The sequence below is a fragment of the Rhipicephalus sanguineus genome, chromosome 9, assembly GCF_013339695.2.
Source record: "Rhipicephalus sanguineus isolate Rsan-2018 chromosome 9, BIME_Rsan_1.4, whole genome shotgun sequence".
NCBI classification, from domain to species: domain Eukaryota; kingdom Metazoa; phylum Arthropoda; class Arachnida; order Ixodida; family Ixodidae; genus Rhipicephalus; species Rhipicephalus sanguineus.
In genome coordinates, this window is record NC_051184.2 from 30,601,657 (window position 1) to 30,620,818 (window position 19,162).

At 51.3% G+C, this 19,162-nt stretch overlaps 1 protein-coding gene across 2 annotated transcripts; it reads right to left on the minus strand.

Moving 5' to 3' along the window:
- Window positions 1–215: 215 nt before the first annotated feature.
- LOC119404891 (pancreatic lipase-related protein 2-like) lies at window positions 216–17,617 on the minus strand. 2 transcript variants are annotated; one of them, XM_037671582.2, is made up of 6 exons: window positions 17,523–17,617; window positions 11,431–11,729; window positions 10,197–10,400; window positions 7,047–7,296; window positions 3,231–3,437; window positions 216–702 (listed from the first exon to the last, which is right to left on the minus strand). In XM_037671582.2, exons 1-6 carry the CDS (start codon window positions 17,554–17,556, stop codon window positions 290–292), a joined length of 1,407 nt encoding a protein of 468 aa, XP_037527510.1. In that variant the 5' UTR covers window positions 17,557–17,617; the 3' UTR covers window positions 216–289. The 2 variants fall into 2 exon arrangements, with proteins under 2 accessions (XP_037527510.1, XP_049275071.1); XM_049419114.1 differs by lacking the exon at window positions 3,231–3,437.
- Between the last annotated feature and the right edge of the window lie 1,545 nt (window positions 17,618–19,162).

Below are 19,162 nucleotides of genomic sequence, written 5' to 3' on the forward strand. Positions count from 1 at the left end.
TACTACCCATTATTCCTATGGTCGCTGAACGATTGCAGCGCCAGAGTTCCCTCTAGGTAATTGTAGGAAACTCCATGTATGGGACAGACTGTGCGCCTCCATTTAGGTGCCACCCCCCCTGCTCCCCCACCCTCCGGGCACACGCCTATGGTTAACCTCCCTACCCATCATCGCTGCTATGGTTTCCTTTTTCTCCCCCAAGGTCCACACAAGACAAGCGTCAGTAATTTATAATAATCATATTACTGTTTTTAGACGTAGTATACCAGTCCTGCGGTTAGTTTAAAGGTTAATCCGCGTACGCAGACCGCTGACCCGTGCGCACAGCCATCTCCTCTCTCAGCGCGTCCAGCAGTTCCCGGCGTTCCTCGGGCTCGGCCTCTTCGAGCAGGATCTTCGCCGAACGCCCCAACGAGTTAATCAGCATCGCGTCCGGGTCCAGCGTCCGCGACACCGTCTGCGTGCGCAGGTTGATGCGCACGGGCTTGAAGGCGCACTGCTGCTTCGATGTCTTCGTGAAGTGGTTGCCCGTTAAAGGCATGCTGGCCGGATGTCCCATGTGGCCGCAAGTGCGGCCGTCTGCGCAGCTGGACGCGCACGTGCCGGCCAGAAAGTCGTCGTAGCTCTTGCACGAGCGTGTCGGGAAGTTGCAGTAGCGCACCGAATCGGCGTAGAACTCGGTCGCCTTCGAGTGCGAACAGGCTGCGATGGGGAGAAAGAAAGAATTGGCCGAGGTTTAACTCTCGTAAACCTGTACTTATCACGAGCGAAAAGTATATTTGGCTCGGTTTTGCAAGGAATATGCACACAGTGTTTCATTAAATAAAGGCTTCTTCTTGTTGTTGAGGCGAAAGTCTTGGTTGCCTCATCAACAGTACGCCTCATCAAACACGAAAATTGACCGTCGGCGTTAACACGAGTGATGCAAAAAATCATGCGATGACGTCACCACGTATGTGACGTCACCATGACGTCACAGGCCGCCAAAATTCGTGACTTGATTATGATGTCATGATGACGTCATCATAGGATATCGTCGCTTGGTCACAGGCGAGCCGATCAATGTTCATGTATTCAGAGGCCGAGATGGCAGGATAAATACATCAACTAAGAAGAAAAAGAAGGAGATAGCGTTCGCCTTCGAGTCGTCTTGGGCGATTGCGTAAGGGACCGTGTAAGTCTTCTTTGTTCGTGTAGCTGAATGGCGGCGGTGGCTGCACTAACTTTGATATTAACCCACTTCCACGTTTGGTAAGCTTTTCTGTAACGTGACATTTCTGGTCTCTCTTTGCTCCGGTGTTTCAGCAGGCAACTTTTGAGATTTCTCCGCCTGCCACCCAGCTGTATCTACTGGATGATTGGATTCAGCCTGTCACTTGCGCTGAAGCGCACGCACAGACGGCCCAGCCGGCGCGCCATCCATGGCGAGACTGGGCGACCAAGCGCCGGCGATGAAGCCATTAAACCTTCGCCTGGTGACGTGGTGCCGTAGCGGAGAGGCCCGAGGCCTCTCCGCAGCGGGTCAGATTGTGTGACATCTCCCCTGCTACAATTGCGCTTCTGCGGCTAAAGGTCATTGCGACGCGATGAATGACCTTGGGAAACATTTAGCAGTAGAGCTCTCGCTCCAAAAACTGCAATGCTGCTCTTCGCAGACTGGTTAAAGGGGTCATGAAGCACCCCTTGGGCTTGTTGAAAAAACACATCCTGTGGAAAGCTGACACGGCTATGAACTGCTCTGCCAAATATTACAGTCATGCGCGCCATGTAAAGGCCACAAGCGGAGCGCGAAGTTGCCGTTTCCTCAGGCACCCTCTTTTCAAACAGAGGCCGGTTCTCACTCTCGTCGGTGGGCGGGGCGTCTGCATGTTGACGTCGCGGATCTGCCTGCTTATGTCGCAAGAGACATAGCGTGCTTATTGGCCGATAGCTGACGTAAATCGAGAGCGGCGTTCGGATCAGATGCGCTTCTTGCCACGGGGTGCCGCCACTTGCCTGCGCCGCACTCCTCAGAACACGGTAGCCGCACTCGCGCACGCGAATCACAGCGGGAGAGCGATCGCGTTTCACGACGCGCGCTGACGTAACTTCTTTCCCCCGTACCATCCCTCCATGTGTAGCTTCCAGTGCGCTCGTCGGTACGAGAAAAGAGAGAAAGCGCTGAAAGCGTACGCCAAACCCCCGTAACTCCTCTCATTCTTGACGGATTCGAGAAATTTTTGCGGCAATCGATTCGGGAGGCAGTAAACTCCGATACTGAGGTCATTAGATAATTACTTGGAAAAGTGGTTCATGACCCCTTTAAGGTGTCAGATAACAGCGCACTCTCAATCCCTTTGGTGTTTACTCTAGCTATAAGCGCATTTTTTTTTCTGTGTGAAGCACTAAAACGTTTCGCAATGATTCGTCGAGTGTCCCTAGGTGTCTCTTTAAATCTTTAATTTGGTAATAAATTCGCAAGACTTAGCCTAAAATCTTAAGCTATAATCTTGACCTATATTATCTCGTCAAACAATTACGTTCCACGGATTCAGTAGTTAACTAACGATGATAACAAAACGCGAATCGGTTCATGCATGCACAGCCCTACCTGTATTTCCATATACGCGAGCTTTACGCTGTCGTCAAGAACGTTCGACCCTCGTGGCCTCCTTTCACCGCCGTTCTGCGATCCGATAAAGGTCGTTCTAGACATTGTGGCGCGCTGCACAAACGCTCAACTACTTCACCGCATACACGTGGGCAGTACCACCAGACATGTGTAGTAGAACATGGGCACGTTCTCTGCTAGAGAGGGCTCCCTGAAGAGGAGTGTGGCGTGACGCTTCCATTTCACGATACGTGATACTGCGACGGAAACACGACTACGTTAACTCTCGTTTCCATGCTAATCAATTGCACTCAAAGTCGAAGCACGTTTCAGTATCGCGTTGAGTTGTCGCAAGATCCTTTGAAAACGCTTTACGTGTGTTGATGAAGAACGCTTGAGCTTTGCCTTCAAGAGTAGAACGCGGTAGCAGAATCGGACCCCGTGCGCATCGCCTTCAGCCGTGCCGAAAGGAAAGGAACGCTTGTGCGCATAACGTTGGCCGTTTCCAACTATCCTAGAACGTCTACTGCAAGTGCAGTTGCGAAGTGCCCACTGCGGCATAATTCTTCCTTTTGCGAATTGGCGAAGTACACACTATGCCATAATTCTTTAATTTGCAAAGTGGCGAAGTGGCACTCACAGCTGAATTTCCAGCAACCGGGTTGTTGTTTGCCACCGTTCGGGTAGAAGTCCACGTGTCCGCAGCTTTTGCGCATGCCCAGCCGGCCCTGGACAACGTCCGTCCATCCGCTGCCGACGCTCGTGTGAAGCACGTCCACGAAGTCGGCGTCATCGGCGGTCAGGTGGATGCCGTACGCCTCGAACAGGGGACCGGCGGGATCCAGACCTGCGTGCATGAGAAAAACTTAACGGAAAAAAAAAAAAGGCAGACAAATCGACCATTGGAGCGAAATCGAACGAAGGAAAAGGCAATGTTGTTAAGCGATGTCGCTCCTTCGACATCACTTGACTGCTACCATCACGGGACATTCGGGTAACATGCAACTACCGTATTGTTGCTTCTACGTTTCCGTCTCTCCAACATTTTATTTCGGTACGAGCTCCCACTTCTTCTTCATTGAGGGTGCGCGAGAGTGGTCATGACGTGCATAAAGAAAGCTGCTAAGGGACGCTGCTGCTGCCTCGTCGAAGACAGAAAACGTTGGCTCCGGAAACATTTCTTGTTCGACGATCCCTAAGTGGTGCCAAGTGTTGGTTACTGTACCCGCTGTAAAAACAGCAGCATTACGCCTTCATTCTTATGGCTAACTCTGCATACACACCACACATACTAGACAAATGGCAGCAAGCTACCCGACCTTCGAGTGAAAATATTTCTACGCGATGCACACACTGTCAGAGGCTGTGCCGAGCAGATTTAGAACATCTCATTTGGACATGCGCAGCTTTCTCAAAAGGCAGACGCCACATTGAACACCTGCTTCACGCCGACATGACAGCTCTACGTAACTTAATACAGTCAGACCATGAAGCCCAAAAAGCTCTCGCAAGATACGGTAGTCAAAGTGGCCTGTTTCGAGTGGTGTAGGAGAGGTCGACTGATTCGTGCGAGGACGTGACGTGAAGATGTTCATCACCCTTTAATCCCCTTACCCCTTTCCCACCTTATCCCCAACAGCGACCAAGAGTCGTCCTTTTATTTCAATAAAGGTCACATTCATTCATTCATTCATTCATTCATTCATTCATTCATTCATTCATTCATTCATTCATTCTGTCTAAATCCAATGATGCACCGGTATATACATAGACGAACTGCGCTGGTTCGGCCTGATTTTGAATATATGTCCTCCTTGGCCTCTGCAACCCATGATGCCATGACGTCGTCTGATTTCTGACCGAAAGCGTACGTTGATTCCGAAAGCAGGGAAGTCCCAATAGATCGTTTCATTTAGTCACACGACCTAAACCACTGATACAACGGACCCGAAGCGCAGCAAGGGCCGCAGGGGTGCAGGGGTCCATCTCTCTGCAGATCGGGACATTCGCCTTCCTTTGACTGATTAAATGTTATACCATACTCATCCTCCTCCTAGACAACCGTATTTACCTGCAACCTACCAGCACTTCAGGGCTCTATATAGAATGTCGTTTTTAGATGTGAAGCATCTTATAGCGGAGTTCAATCCGGTGGTGGTGGTGTGCGGCGTGACCACCCTTACTGCGCATGCGCAAACCTTCTCCACTTCCCCTCTCCACTCCCCCTCTCCCCTTCCCTTTACCCTTTCCCTTTCTCATCCCCCTCCTTTCCCCCTCTCCACTCCTCCTCTGGCGAAAATGTTTGAGGTCCGTGTACTTAGATTTAGGTGTACGTTAAAGAACCCCAGGTGGTCAAAATTTCCGGAGCCCTCCACTACGGCGTGCCTCATAATCATATCATGGTTTTGGGACTTGAGCCCCAGATATTATTATTATTCTTTTGTGGGGCAGGGGGTTGCTTACCAGGACATGGAAGGGGTGGGGGATGATTCCCTCTAATGGGAAAGACTGGAAGGGGGAGGGGATGGTCTCAAATAACTTTTGGGGGAGGTATCGGGAACCTCCTGGGGGGTCTGTATAAATCCCTGCAGCGCTCTTCAAAACTGGCTTATCCATACCCGCTGTTATAGACGAGTCGCCGAAACTACAAGGGAGCTTACCTCCACAACAAAAAAAATCTATGCACAGTCAAAAAAGACATTCCGCAGGAAGTGAGGGGACATATCATAGTAGCTCCATTAGCTATAGAAATATGCATCCTGAGCATCACCAATTATAGAAGGATGGAAAGGGCGAAGACACTACGTAAAAGATTCAGCAACGCTCGGGACGTGGCCTACGTAGATGTAGCGGAAATGCGAGAATGGCCGAAACATGACGATAGTAGCAACGAATATTCAAGGGGACTCCATGGTCAGGGTCACTATACGTACAGGAAAGGCAGAAGCGGCGGAAGAGGTGGCCAACACTATAGCCCTAGCCTCCACAAAAGCCAACGTCATAACCAGCGACTCCAAAATCGCTGTTAAAAATTGTGCTAAGCGAAGGATCTCGCCGGAAGCGCTAAGAATTCTAGCTAACTTTCGCGAAGAGCGGTTTGTTCATATTATATGAGCGCCTCCACACTGCTCCCTCCCCGGGAACGAAATCGCGCACGAACTGGCTCGAGAATTGGCAGGCCGAACAGGCGCAGCGCGAAGCCCGGAAACGGAGACTTACCGCGAGGTTAGTTACGAGGAGATTACAAAACACTACAGGCTAGCAAGGGCCCGCTTTCCCCCGGAACACACCTCGCTAAGCAAGTAGCAGGCGACGGCATGGCGCCTCTACAGACGAACACGTTCACGAATCCGGTTACAGATATGTGTAGGTTTTGTCATCAAAATGCGGACCTGAATCATATATTGTGGGCTTGCCTCAGAGTGCCAGGGCAAAATAGAAGATACATTAACGGAGAGCAGTGGGAGACCGCACTGCTAAGCGCAGACCCAGAAGTGCAACTCCAAGTCCTCCGACAAGCCGCTGATGCCGCCAGAGCACAAGAGCTCATGGCTTCCATCTAGGGAAGGGAGCCAATCCTTCCTAATCTTGCCGTTTTGAATACAAGTTATTTCCTTCTCCGCCTCCAGTGGCGGTACCTCTCGTTCTTGCTAGAATTGCTACGTGCAGTGTAGTAAGGACGGGAAGCACCACCATTTTGCATGAATACACAATGAGGGGTGGGTAGAAGCCGCTCCAGCCCGGCCATGGTTAAACACGGGAAACGCTACACTGCGCGTAACAAATGTAGCGAGGACGGGGCACCGCCACGGTGCATCAATCTTTTGTTGCGCAGAAAAGCTGCCTTGAAGGTGTTGCAATTCATCTATAACGTCAACATTGTATCAAAGGGACACTAAAGAGAAAAACGATTTTCCTCATATTAGTAAATTACTCTCTCACGATTCCAAATCGCCACGCTTGCTGCGACAAAACGCGCAGAAAGAAAGTGCGGGTGGCGACGTCACCTTGGAATTCCCGCAACATACGCCGTGACGTCATAGATTTTGACAGCGTCTACTAAGTCCTAGGTATATAGTTGCTAATCAGTAAAAATAATGTGCATTGTCCTCTGAGGAGGCCATAGACTGAATATACGAAGTTCGAGGAAATTTCGTTGGGCCAATGTCGCCGAAATACAAAAAATGCACATTGGAATTCGTGACGCGCGCGGAGATTTCGATGCGAAATTTAGAAATAAAGATTTCACCTTGATATCATCCTCTATTAAAGAACGTATGATGGTGATATTAACGGCATTAGAGTACTCAGAGTACAATTTATCAATCTAAACCGATTCATTGTTTCACTTTAGTGTCTCTTTAACTCAGTCCCATTTCCATGTTCAGTTTTCTTCTTCTGACCACCTCTGTAATCCCTTTTGGAAAGCGAGACAAAGACACGTTGATGGCCGAACCAGTGATGCGTCCGACGAGCCCTCCCGTGAGTTGCTTGACGTCCTTGCCGAAGAAGCCTCCGGTCTGGGCGCCCAGGCTGTGGCCGATGTAGTGGACGTGCTCGAGCGCCACTGCGCCGGCGTCTGCCAGCGTCTTTACCAGCAACGCCAGCGTGCGGGCAACGGTACGGGTGTTGGCCGCCGCCGTGCTGTAGCCCAGAACCGAGCCGCACCCCTTGCTCCAGTCCACGAGCACCACGGACGCGTTTTCCTGCGACCACGTGAATTATCTGTAGTTGGTTAATCTATATAGGAAAGGGTGAGCGGCGTATTTTAAAGGTCGCTGATATGTTTTTTTTTTCCGAGTCTCGACTGTTCACTGACGCGTCCTCGCTGGTTTAAATTTTCCTATCCGACCCCATTACTGCGAGGAGGACCTAGTTTCTCTTCCCAAGACTTTCCGGGAACAACAGATAGTTTCTTCAAATCCGAGGAACATACGAGTCCACTCCACCATATGGCACAAGGCGCGCGGCTAGAGCGAGACAACTGACCAAAGATTTCGGCGGGCACCATGACGTCATTTACGCGGACGTCGCAAAGTCCGACCATGGTCACGTTTTAACCGCAGTAAACTACTCCAAACACGCAAATATGAAAAATCGGAGGACGCTTGAGCTTCTCCTCAAGAGTAGAACGCGACAGCGTAATCGGGCACCGTTCGCATCGCCTTCTCTATCGTAGCCTCGCTTCGCTTGTCGGTGGACACTTCTACTGTGCCGCAAGGAAGGGAGCGTCTGTGCGAGTAACATTCCTAGAATGCCCACTGCAGGTACACTTGCGAAGTGCCTACTACGCCGTAATTCTTCCTCTTACGAATCATCGAAGTACCCACTACGCGTCATTAAGGCAACACGCAAACCTACGCAACTGCTCGCACTGTTAATGGTTTTGGTGAGCACTTTGTGATAGGTGGGCCTTTAAACCCCTCACTCGTTGTGAAATTCACGTCTTGACGCCTTGCACGATTCTGCGCTTCTGCCACGCAACACCCATTACATGACATTCGTATAGGGTTCTCTTTTTTTCTTGTAGGCAGTTCCCATCAGTGGCGTGGCTCCCGTAGGGCACCTGCTTATCACGCAGATGACCCGAGTTGGATTTCCACTCGAGCCGAAGTTTTTTTAAATTAATTATTTCTTTGCATCTATCTCCACTTTTCGCTGACGGACAGCGCTGATTTTTCGCTGACAACCAATGACGCCGGCACCAACGCCGACACCGCAATTTCTGCGAAACGAGCTCTTTAACACTATCGCGTTAATAATGTCGGCCTCGTTGCGCATCCGTTGTACGAGCACAGCTGAAGCAACTGCAAGCAGACGCAAGTGAGAACTCAGTAGCAGTCATGACAGACTCGCAAGCGGCATGTCGAATGTTCACAAACGGACGTCTACCACGCATGACCGTCAAGCTACTAGGCGAATCACTCCGCGAATCACAAAGCATCACATGGTCTCCGGGACACTCGGAAGTCCCAGGAAACAAGCGGGCGAACGCTCGAGAACTAGCTAAACGAGCGGACGACGCCCAGAGTAAAATACCAAAAGACCGCAACTCGCACGACATCCTGAAGAGCCAGCGTCGCGAAAGACAAATCTATGCGTCTCCACACCCGCAGCTCGAAGTAGGAGACGCTGGGAAATAAAGGAAAATCCAGAGTAACACCTTTCCGCTCTTGGGACTGTGGTAGAACTTATGTAGGAATGTAAACCCACTGAACGTAGACTCGCCTCTGGTACCTTACTCAGGGAGCCTTGAGAGGCCTTCCTCGCTCGAGCTAACTTGGGATTCAGAAGGCTCTCTTGCATCAAGCTGAGCGTACAGCAACGGCCACTGGAATCCTGAACTAATGACCCACGCTTACCGCTCTCTTATTCCTGCTATTTATTAAAAATTTTCACTCTTTACAACAAATGATTAACGAAGAAGAAGGGAGCAAAGTGGGTCAGGGAACAAACAGGTGTTAAGGTATTCCAAATCACGAAGAAGAAATGGGCATGGGCAGGGCATGTAGCGCGTAGGCAAGATAACCTCTGGTCATTAAGAGTAACAGACTGGATTCCAAGAGAAGACAAGTGCGTGAGGGGGAGACACAGTTGGGTGGGCAGATGAAATCAATAAGTTTGCGGGCATAATGTGGCCGCAGCAAGCGCAGGGCCGGGTTGACTGGCGGAACATGGGAGATACATTTGGCTTCGTCCTGCAGTGGGAGCAGTCTGATAATGATAATCACGCAGCAGTAAGCCATCCGACGATAAAGCCCACCAAGCTATTCCGCAGGCACTAAACGAAGCTACTGAGTTTTCTTCGGAGACGAAGTCATGCGCATATCTTTCAGATGCTACTATGCACGCCCTTCAGAAATGTGATAGCCAGTTTTGTCCATTTTGTTAGCATCCTGTGGGCAATTATTTCTCCGTTTTATTTTTATGGTGGTATTTTAGGAGGCTCTCGAACGACACGTATGACTTTTATCTTAAAATTCGTAATATCCGAGGCGGAGAGGAAACAGATATATCACTTGGTTATAAATGTCGACTAACTCCGCCCTGAGAATGCTTCAGGATATGGGGGCCCTAAGATATATAGTCGAATACAACTTTAGGAGTCCATGGCACGTATTTTTGAAAGGCGGATGCACACAAACCTGCACCAATGGGCGCGCACTGAGTACTGACCTCATGAACCGTACTGGCGGTGAGCCCGCCTTCGTAGAACATTGCTGAGTGCATGAACTGGACTATTTGCTCAGTCGCAGAGACAACTAGCTGCCGCGCTTCGGCGGTCTGGGCGGGGCTTCTCCGGACTTCTTAAGTTGTATCTGACGACATTGCAGACGTGAACAAATGTAGGGCTGCTCTAGCGACTCGGTAGTGCCTCAGAAACTAACTAATATAAAATGATGTAGACAAGTGAATCACATTACACTCCGCAAATTTATGCTCATGTATTCGTTAACGTCCAGCAAACCTGCCACTACTTCTACAAAGGTATGTTTCACTTTGTCAAAACAAAGCCAGCTGCCACAGCATGGCGTGAGATAGAGAGGGAGAGAGAGAGAATCCATTTACGTATAGCGAATCACGTGGCGGGTACTTGCGTACATACCTTGTCTAGTATTTCGTTCTTCATGTCCTGCATCCATTCCGTCTTGGCACTGCTCAGAAAGCCGTGCACGATTATGTACAACTTCTGGCCAGGATCGATCATCGACGCCATGTCGCTAAAGCCAACCCAATCCAAGCCAGTCTCGAAGAGGAGCTTGCCGGGTTCTTTGGCCTTGTTCGAATGAAGTAGGAACCGGGGCTTCACCTAAACAAGACAAACAGATACAATTAAACGAGCTGGTATAAGAAGTCATGGTCTGTTTGGTTGGGCTACATCAGTGCAATATAGCCTCCACGATGGTGTTCGTGTGTGTGTATGTGCGTGTGCACAACATCTTATCAGCGTTCACTGGGTTTCAGACTTTCGCAGAGCCGTCTCTGTATGCAAAATATTTGTGTGGCAGAGTAAATGCACCTTCCAAAATTGGTGTCAGTACCCCTTTAAGATGGCGACTATACGATGACGTCAGAACAAGCTATATATTCACAGAAGGGGACCGACATAGGCGTGCGGGGGGTTCTCCATTTAAAGGGGGAGGGGGTGCAAGTTGCATCACAGCGCATCCCGCCCCCTCCCTCCGTTGGTCGAGTGCGAAAGCAAACTAGCTCCGCAATGGATGCAACATTTTAACAAGAGCCTGCCATTGGGCCCTGGCTTTACGGGTTAAAGGCGGGCGCGAAACAGTTATTTGAATGCAACATCAGGGGTTTCTTGGTTGCCATTATCTTCAAAAGACACGCGTAGCCATAACTCTGCGCATTTAAATATTCGTGAGAGGTCCGACTGAGAAAATATAGGGGGCAGAATTGGCACCAACCTTTAGATGATTAGGGGTGAGGGTGCCTTCCCCCCCCTGCCCCTTCCGTGCGCACGCCTATAGGGACCGTCTCTTCTAAAAGATTGGGCGTGCAAACACGGACACAACAAAGAAGTCAAGACACCACGAACGCCGACTAAAAACTGCAAAGGCGCACATCGGCGGAAAAGAAAGAAGACAGCATGCCCAGGCAGTAGGCCTATCGTCTGGGCGTGCGCAGATACGTTTTATGTCTTCTTTCTTTTCCGCCGTTGTGCGCCTTTGCAGTTGTTAGTCGGCGTTCGTGGTGCCTTGACTTCTTTCTTGGGTCCGTGTTTGCACGCGCCGTCTAAATTTTGGAATGAATACTTACCAACTAGCTCAGCTCTCTGTTATTCTAAGCTTTTTAGGGACCGATCTCGGAGATCGGGTACTAACCTTGTCCGGGCCCTGGGGCACGAAGTACTTGAGGTTTCCGGAAGTGTCGAAATACCCGGGCAGGTCCGGAAAAGACAGGCCCTCCGTGGCTTCGGAGTGGGCGAAGTATGGTGCCTCCTCCGTGCGCTTCACGGAGAGCGCGATGTCGCCGAAGTCCTCCTTGCTCAGCTCGCCGTACATGTACGCCGGGTCGTCCAGCACGACGTTCGAGCGCAGTTCGTAGTCGCGTGACGCTGCGGCCATCCGCAGGCCACTGCGGCCCGTAACCTCGAAGTCATCTTCTTTAGGTGTTCCCATTCCTAAACCATCGGAAAGTTGGGTTAGTTGGTGTCGAGTAATATAATAAATACCGCACGATTGCTATATATATATATATATATATATATATATATATATATATATATATATATATATATATATATATATATATATATATATATATATATATATATTGTTAAGACGTTTATTGACGGCGGGATTGACGGCGACGATGCACAACGACAGAGCGCAGACTCGCAGAGTCTCACGAGCACGAGCACGAGGGGCGTGCTCTCCGACAAGAGGCGAAGAGGGCGACCCACTAGAAGGCGCTGGAGAGGACGGCCCATTACAACGTTCCAATTCTTCTCTACAATTACCCCGGGTACGAAAAGGGAGCCGTCTGGCGACCTAGCAGCTGGTCACTACGAGCGGGTCATGGTAGGGCTTGAGGCGCTCCACGTTGACAATGTCGCGCCCTCGACGGCGCATGTCGGAAGATGGGTCGATGGGTTCAATCAGGTAGTTGACCGGGGATGTGCGTTCGACGACACGGTAGGGGCCTTCGTATTTGGGCAGCAGTTTGGAAGAGAGGCCAATTGCAGTGGTAGGGATCGAGAGCCATACGAGTGCTCCGGGTAGGAACGTGGGTGCAGAAGTGTTTGTCTCACCGCGGATGCTTTTTTTGCCGCTCTTGGTCCTGCGTAGTAAAGGTCTTCGCAAGCTCGCGACACTCCTCAGCAAGTCTGGCTGTGGCAGAAATAGGCGCACACTCAGATCGATCCGGCTTGTATGGAAGGATTGTGTCGATTGTGTGCGACGGGTGCCTGCCGTACAATAGGAAAAATGGTGAGAAACCAGTGGTGCTTTGAGGGGCGGTATTGTAGGCGTAGGTGACGAAAGGTAGAATGGAATCCCAATTTGTGTGATCGGCGGCGACATACATCGAGAGCATGTCGCCGAGCGTGCGGTTAAAGCGTTCCGTGAGCCCATTCGTCTGCGGGTGGTAAGCAGTAGTTTTGCGGTGAACAACGTTGCACTCTTTGAGGATGGCTTCGACGACTTCCGACAGGAAGACACGGCCTCGATCGCTGAGCAGCTCCTGGGGTGGACCGTGGCGCAGCATGAACCGGCGGAGCAGAAAGGAGGCTACATCGCGCGCTGTAGCCGCTGGGAGGGCGGCAGTTTCGGCGTATCGCGTAAGGTGGTCTACAGCGACGATGGCCCAGCGGTTACCAGCCGAAGTCAGAGGGAGTGGCCCATACAAATCGATGCCAACGCGCCCAAACGGCCGATCAGGGCAAGGTAAAGGTTGCAGACCTGCTGGTGACTGGTGCGTTGAAGTTTTGCGGCGCTGACAATCGATGCAGGAGCGAACGAACTTCTGCACGTAGCGGTACATGCCTCGCCAAAAGTACCGTTGGCGAATGCGGTGGTATGTTTTCGATACCCCAGAGTGCGCACACTGCGGATCAGCGTGGAACGATTCGCATATTTCAGAACGCAGACTGCGGGGTATTACTAGTAGCCACTGGCGGCCGTCGGCGTTGTAATTGCGTCGGTGGAGGAGGTCGTCGCGAATGGCGAAATGGTGGGCTTGACGACGCAACGCGCGAGTGGATGGTGTTGCCGAAGGATCAGTCAGCAAGTCTAGCAGTGAAGCGATCCATTGATCCTTGCGCTGTTCGGTAGCGATAGTGTGAACGTCGATGGAAGAAAGGGCATTGTGAGACATTGAGCTGTGGGTGTTGTCGTCAGGCAAGGGGGAGCGCGAGAGTGCGTCGGCGTCAGCATGCTGGCGTCCGTTGCGGTACAGCACGCGGATATCGTAGTCCTGTAGGCGAAGTGCCCAGCGGGCGAGGCGGCCTGATGGATCCTTCAATGATGACAACCAGCAGAGGGCATGGTGGTCGGTGATGACATCAAATGGGCGACCATACAAATAAGGTCGGAACTTCGTAAGGGCCCAGATGATCGCTAGGCATTCCTTTTCGGTGACGGTGTAATTGGTCTCGGCTTTGGTGAGCGTACGACTTGCATACGCCACGACATATTCAGGGAACCCTGGTTTGCGCTGCGCAAGGACAGCGCCAAGGCCAACACCGCTGGCGTCTGTGTGTACCTCTGTAGGGGCCGTAGGGTCGTAGTGGCGTAGTATGGGAGGCGACGTCAACAGACGACGGAGCTTCGCGAAAGCGTCGTCGCACTCTGACGACCATGAACTGAGGGACCCGTTACTTCCGAGGAGCTTCGTCAGTGGCGATATGACGGTCGCGAAGTTTCGAATGAAGCGCCGAAAGTAGGAACACAGTCCTACGAAACTGCGCAGTTCTTTGACGGACGTAGGTTTGGGGAACTCGGTCACGGCTCGAAGCTTGGCTGGATCGGGAAGAATACCGTCCTTGGACACGACGTAACCGAGTATTGTCAGCTGCCGTGCTGCAAATCGGCACTTCTTTAGATTCAGTTGTAGGCCGGCGTCGCTCAAACGCGTCAAAACATGCCGCAGGCGTTGAAGATGTGTGGAGAAGTCCGGAGCGAAAACAACGACGTCGTCGAGGTAGCACAAGCATGTGTGCCATTTCAGGTTGCGCAGAACGGTATCCATCATGCGCTCAAAGGTGGCGGGCGCATTACACAGCCCAAACGGCATGACGTTGAATTCGTACAAGCCGTCGGGCGTGACAAAGGCGGTCTTCGGTCGAGCGTCATCAGCCATGGGTACTTGCCAGTACCCTGAGCGCAAATCGAGAGATGAAAAGAATTCTGCTCCTTGCAGGCTGTCAATCGCGTCGTCTATTCGCGGTAGTGGATACACGTCCTTACGAGTGATCTTGTTGAGTCGTCGGTAGTCTACACAGAACCGCACAGAACCGTCCTTCTTCGCAACAAGTACGACAGGAGACGCCCAGGGGCTGTTAGATGGTCGAATAACATCGCGTCGCAGCATGTCGTCGACTTGCTCGTTGATTACACGGCGTTCTGTGGGAGATACGCGATATGGACGTTGCCGCAGTGGCGGCTGGGCGCCAGTGTCGATGCGATGCGTAACGGCGGAAGTGCGGCCGAGAGAAGTTTGAGCGACATCGAAAGAAGACCGAAATTCGTCCAACAGGCCCAGAAGCTGGGAACGCTGGACCGGTGTAAGGTCGTCAGCAATGGAGGAACCAAAGACATCAGCGGGTGATGAACCAGATGTCGAAACAGCGCTGAGCGTACTGGAACTGTGGCAGTGCATTTCATCTGGTTCGTCCATAACTTGTGCGTCTTCGAGGGGTTCCACGCTGCCGAGACATTCCCCTCGGACCAACATAACACTGTACGGAGATGGGTTGATAACAAAAATTGACGTACTGCCCTGAGTGACTTGCACGGTCGCGAAAGGCACCAGCATGCCTTTCCTCGTGCAAACACGGTCAGATGGCGAGAGAAGTGCAACGGTGTCGGAGAGACTGGCGCAGTACACTGACACCGCCGTCGACGAGTTTGCAGGCACCTTGGTGTCGTCTTTGACAAGTACCTTGCCCGCAGCCGATGGACTGTCTGCCGGCGCCAATTCAGAGAATGGTGAGAGCTCTATTTCGGCTGGTGCGCAATGAATGACGGCGTCGTGGCGGGAGAGAAAATCCCACCCTAGGATGACGTCGTGAGAGCAGGCAGGAATTATGATCAATTCGACGGCGTACAGAGCATCCTGAATAATGACGCGAGCTGTGCAGACCGCTGTTGGGTGGATACTTTGGGCACTGGCTGTACGGAGGGAGAGCCCCGAAAGCGGCGTCGTCACTTTTCGCAGTAGTCGGCTAAACTTGGCGTCCATAACGGATACGGCGGCTCCAGTGTCGATAAGGGCGGATGCGCGAACACTGTCCACAAACACGTCAATCACGTTCGAGGGGCTTCGCTGAGGGCTTTCGCAGTTCGATAGCGTCGCAGCCCTTGCCTCGTGGACTGCGACGACTAGTTTTCCTGGTCGCGTGAGCCCGGACGTGGCCGCATCGGCGACAGTGAGCGACGTCGTGGAGACGGTGAACGGCGGGTAGATGGTGCGGGGCGGGACGTCGGTGACATTGGCGGCGCTTGGTCATAATAAGGGCTGCTTGATGAGCTGGTCAGGGTTGATGCGACCCGAGGCGGCTGCACGCGATTGCAGTAGCGTGCGACGTGACCGGCGCAACCGCACGCAAAGCAAATGGGGCGGTTGTCGGAAGTGCGCCAGCGGTTCGCGGGTCCCATCCATGTCGCAGAACGCGATGGACGAGGCGGCTGCTGAAATGAGTGCATTGTGGGCAGCTGTCGGGGCCTGGGGGCGACGTCGACGTATGTAGGCGGGACAGCCACGTCGAAGGCCTGTGGTCCGACGACGGCTTCGGCGTAACTCCGCGGGCCAGCCACAGGAATCGCTGGGGGCGGCCTGGCTACAGCTTGCGCGTAGCTTAGTGGTGCAGGCACTAGAGGCGGCTGGTGGTATTCGGGAATGACCTCCGCGATTTCTTGCTGAATCGCTCGGCGGAGAGGAGGCAGAAGTGTAGTTGGCGGCTGGTCAACATGCTGCGGTGGAGTGAAAGCCAGTAGAGAGACCTGGCGGGCAATTTCCTCACGCACGAACGACTTGATTTCGGCGAGCAAAGTGGAGTGGTCAGGAATTGCCGACAAGCCTGCGAGATCAGCATCGCGTGATGGCGGTCGACGGGTCATCAAGCGCTGCCGGCGCAGCTCTTCGTAGCTTTGGCACAGGGTAATGACCTCTGCCACTGTGCGAGGGTTTTTGGCCAGCAGCATAGTGAAGGCATCGTCGTCGATGCCTTTCAGAACATTCCTGATTCTGTCAGACTCCGACATGCTCGCGTCGGCTTTCTTGCACAGGTCAAGGATGTCTTCGATGTAGCTCGTGAACGATTCCCCTGCCTGCTGAGCTCGTTCACGTAAGCGCTGTTCGGCTTGAAGCTTACGAACGGCAGGGCGGCCAAACACGTCGACGATGGCGGTCTTGAAATCGGACCACGTGGGGAAATCGGATGCATGGTTGTTGTACCACATGCCAGCCACACCCGCGAGGTAGAAAACCAAGTTGGTCAGCTTGCCTGCTTCGTCCCATTTATTGGGAACACTCACCCGTTCGTAAATCGCGAGCCAGTCCTCCACGTCAGTGCCATCCGCGCCGGTGAAGACAGGAGGGTCGCGGATACGGGGGACACCGGGACAAGCGGTCGGAGCAGGAGGCGGCGTTTGCTGAGCGGCGTCTTGCGGCATGGTAGATGGCACGGTACGGGATCGAAGCTCCAGGGGCATCGAATGGAGACTGAAGTTGCGGTGACGGTACAGCACTCTCCACCACTTTGTTAAGGCGTTTATTGACGGCGGGATTGACGGCGACGATGCACAACGACAGAGCGCAGACTCGCAGAGTCTCACGAGCACGAGCACGAGGGGCGTGCTCTCCGACAAGAGGCGAAGAGGGCGACCCACTAGAAGGCGCTGGAGAGGACGGCCCATTACAACGTTCCAATTCTTCTCTACAATATATATATATATATATATATATATATATATATATATATATATATATATATATATATATATATATATATATATATATATATATATATATATATATATATATATATATCGCCACGGGCCAGGAATGTGAAGAAGACACGCGGGAGACACCTTAGGTCGTCTTGCCATTCTTTAGTCCACGAACCAAGTGAAAACAGCAATAATTATAATAAACGGAAGATAATGCGGGTTCTGCATTTTTCGTCTGCGTTTCAAGTTCACATACTCGACCACACGTAGCCACCAGTATGGGTAAGTTTCAAGGTTATACATACCGTACATAGCCACGAGTATGGGTAAGAAGTTCATGGTTGGTATATCTGGCCGAGTACGCTCCACGTGTCAACAGCGTAATCGATGAACTGACCTGGAAGTACAAATTTAGGCAAATTTAAGCGCGTGCGTACAGAATAGAAGCGGTGTCCCAACATGTCTTGAATTGTATGACCACACATCGCTGGACGTGCGAGCTAAGGAGTGTGGGGAGAATTTTTTTAAAATATCTGGTGGGCTCGCACCCCCCCCCCCCCCCCAGTTACCACAAAGAGCGCTGTTTTTTCGCATTAGGAAAAGCACAATTTTAAGAGTAAAAATCTGCCGTTTAGTGCTTATTTAAGACGAAAATCAGGGTGAACTATGGTAAGAAAGGGGAGTGTGCGGGTTAACTATAACAATGAAAGGAGAGCAAATACATAAAATTGCATTAGTGGTGATTGCTTCAATACCGCTATGCACCGAATCCCCTAGTGTGGGTTTTGCGGACCGCGGAATTTCAACCTCTGCTCCAGCCCATATGCCAAAGCTACAATGATTTCGGCAACAGGTGGCAAACCGCCTGAGATTGTAAAGCGGAATTACGTTGCATGCTGTGGATGGCTCCCGATTTTGACAGCCACGCCACCTTCAACGGGCACCTTTAAACGCCGGAGTGACTTGTATAACGAGCATCCCTGAGCTGTTTAAGCACGCCTGCATACTCGGGTATATCAGCGTCCGAATTTCTATGGGGACGAAATGAATAATAATAATAATAATAATAATAATAATAATAATAATAATAATAATAATAATAATAATAATAATAATAATAATAATAATAATAATAATAATAATATACACGTTAAACCCAGGTTGTCAAAATAATTCGTCTTCCCACATTGTATGGCGTGTCTCACATCGTGTTTCAGGCTCGCAAACTGCCCGAAATTCAATTTAATTTAATTTATTTAGGCGGCACCTGAAACTAACGTAAGTATACACGACAGTTTCGGCATTTTTTTTTCTTTTTTTGAAAAGGAAGCAGTCGCTATACAGGGTATCAAACCCGCGACTTCGATCTCGCCTTCAAAATGCTGTACCACGACGGCGTGGGCGAAGTGCTTCGTACAGCGACTTCAGCTGCGCGTGTGTACCTCGACAAAATTAAGTAGAGCCCAACATAGACCCATCGCAATGTTCTAGTGGTTACGCTGGTCGACCGCTGACCCGAAGGCCGCGGGATCGAATCCATGCCGCGGCGGCCGCATTTCGATGGAGGCCAACTGCTAGAGGCCCGCGTACTTAAATTTAGGTGCACGTTAAAAAACACCAGATGGTCATAATTTCCGGAGACCTCCACTATACGGCGTCTCTCTCATAATCATATCTTGGTTTTAAGACGTACGTAAAACCCCAACAATTATTATTATTATTAGAGCACGACATACTCACCACCGGGAGGAAGGAATGCCAGAGCGAATTACTCAAACAAAAGGAAGGGCCTTGCGCTTTGCATTTGGACGGCCACTAACTCGCGACTTGTACCTTATACGTCTTAGACGCAAGAATGTAACGGCTTCAAGACGCGATGTAGCACCTTCACTGAAATCAGTCCGCCGGGAAAGGTAGCCGTCGAGATAGTTCAAGACGCGTCTCC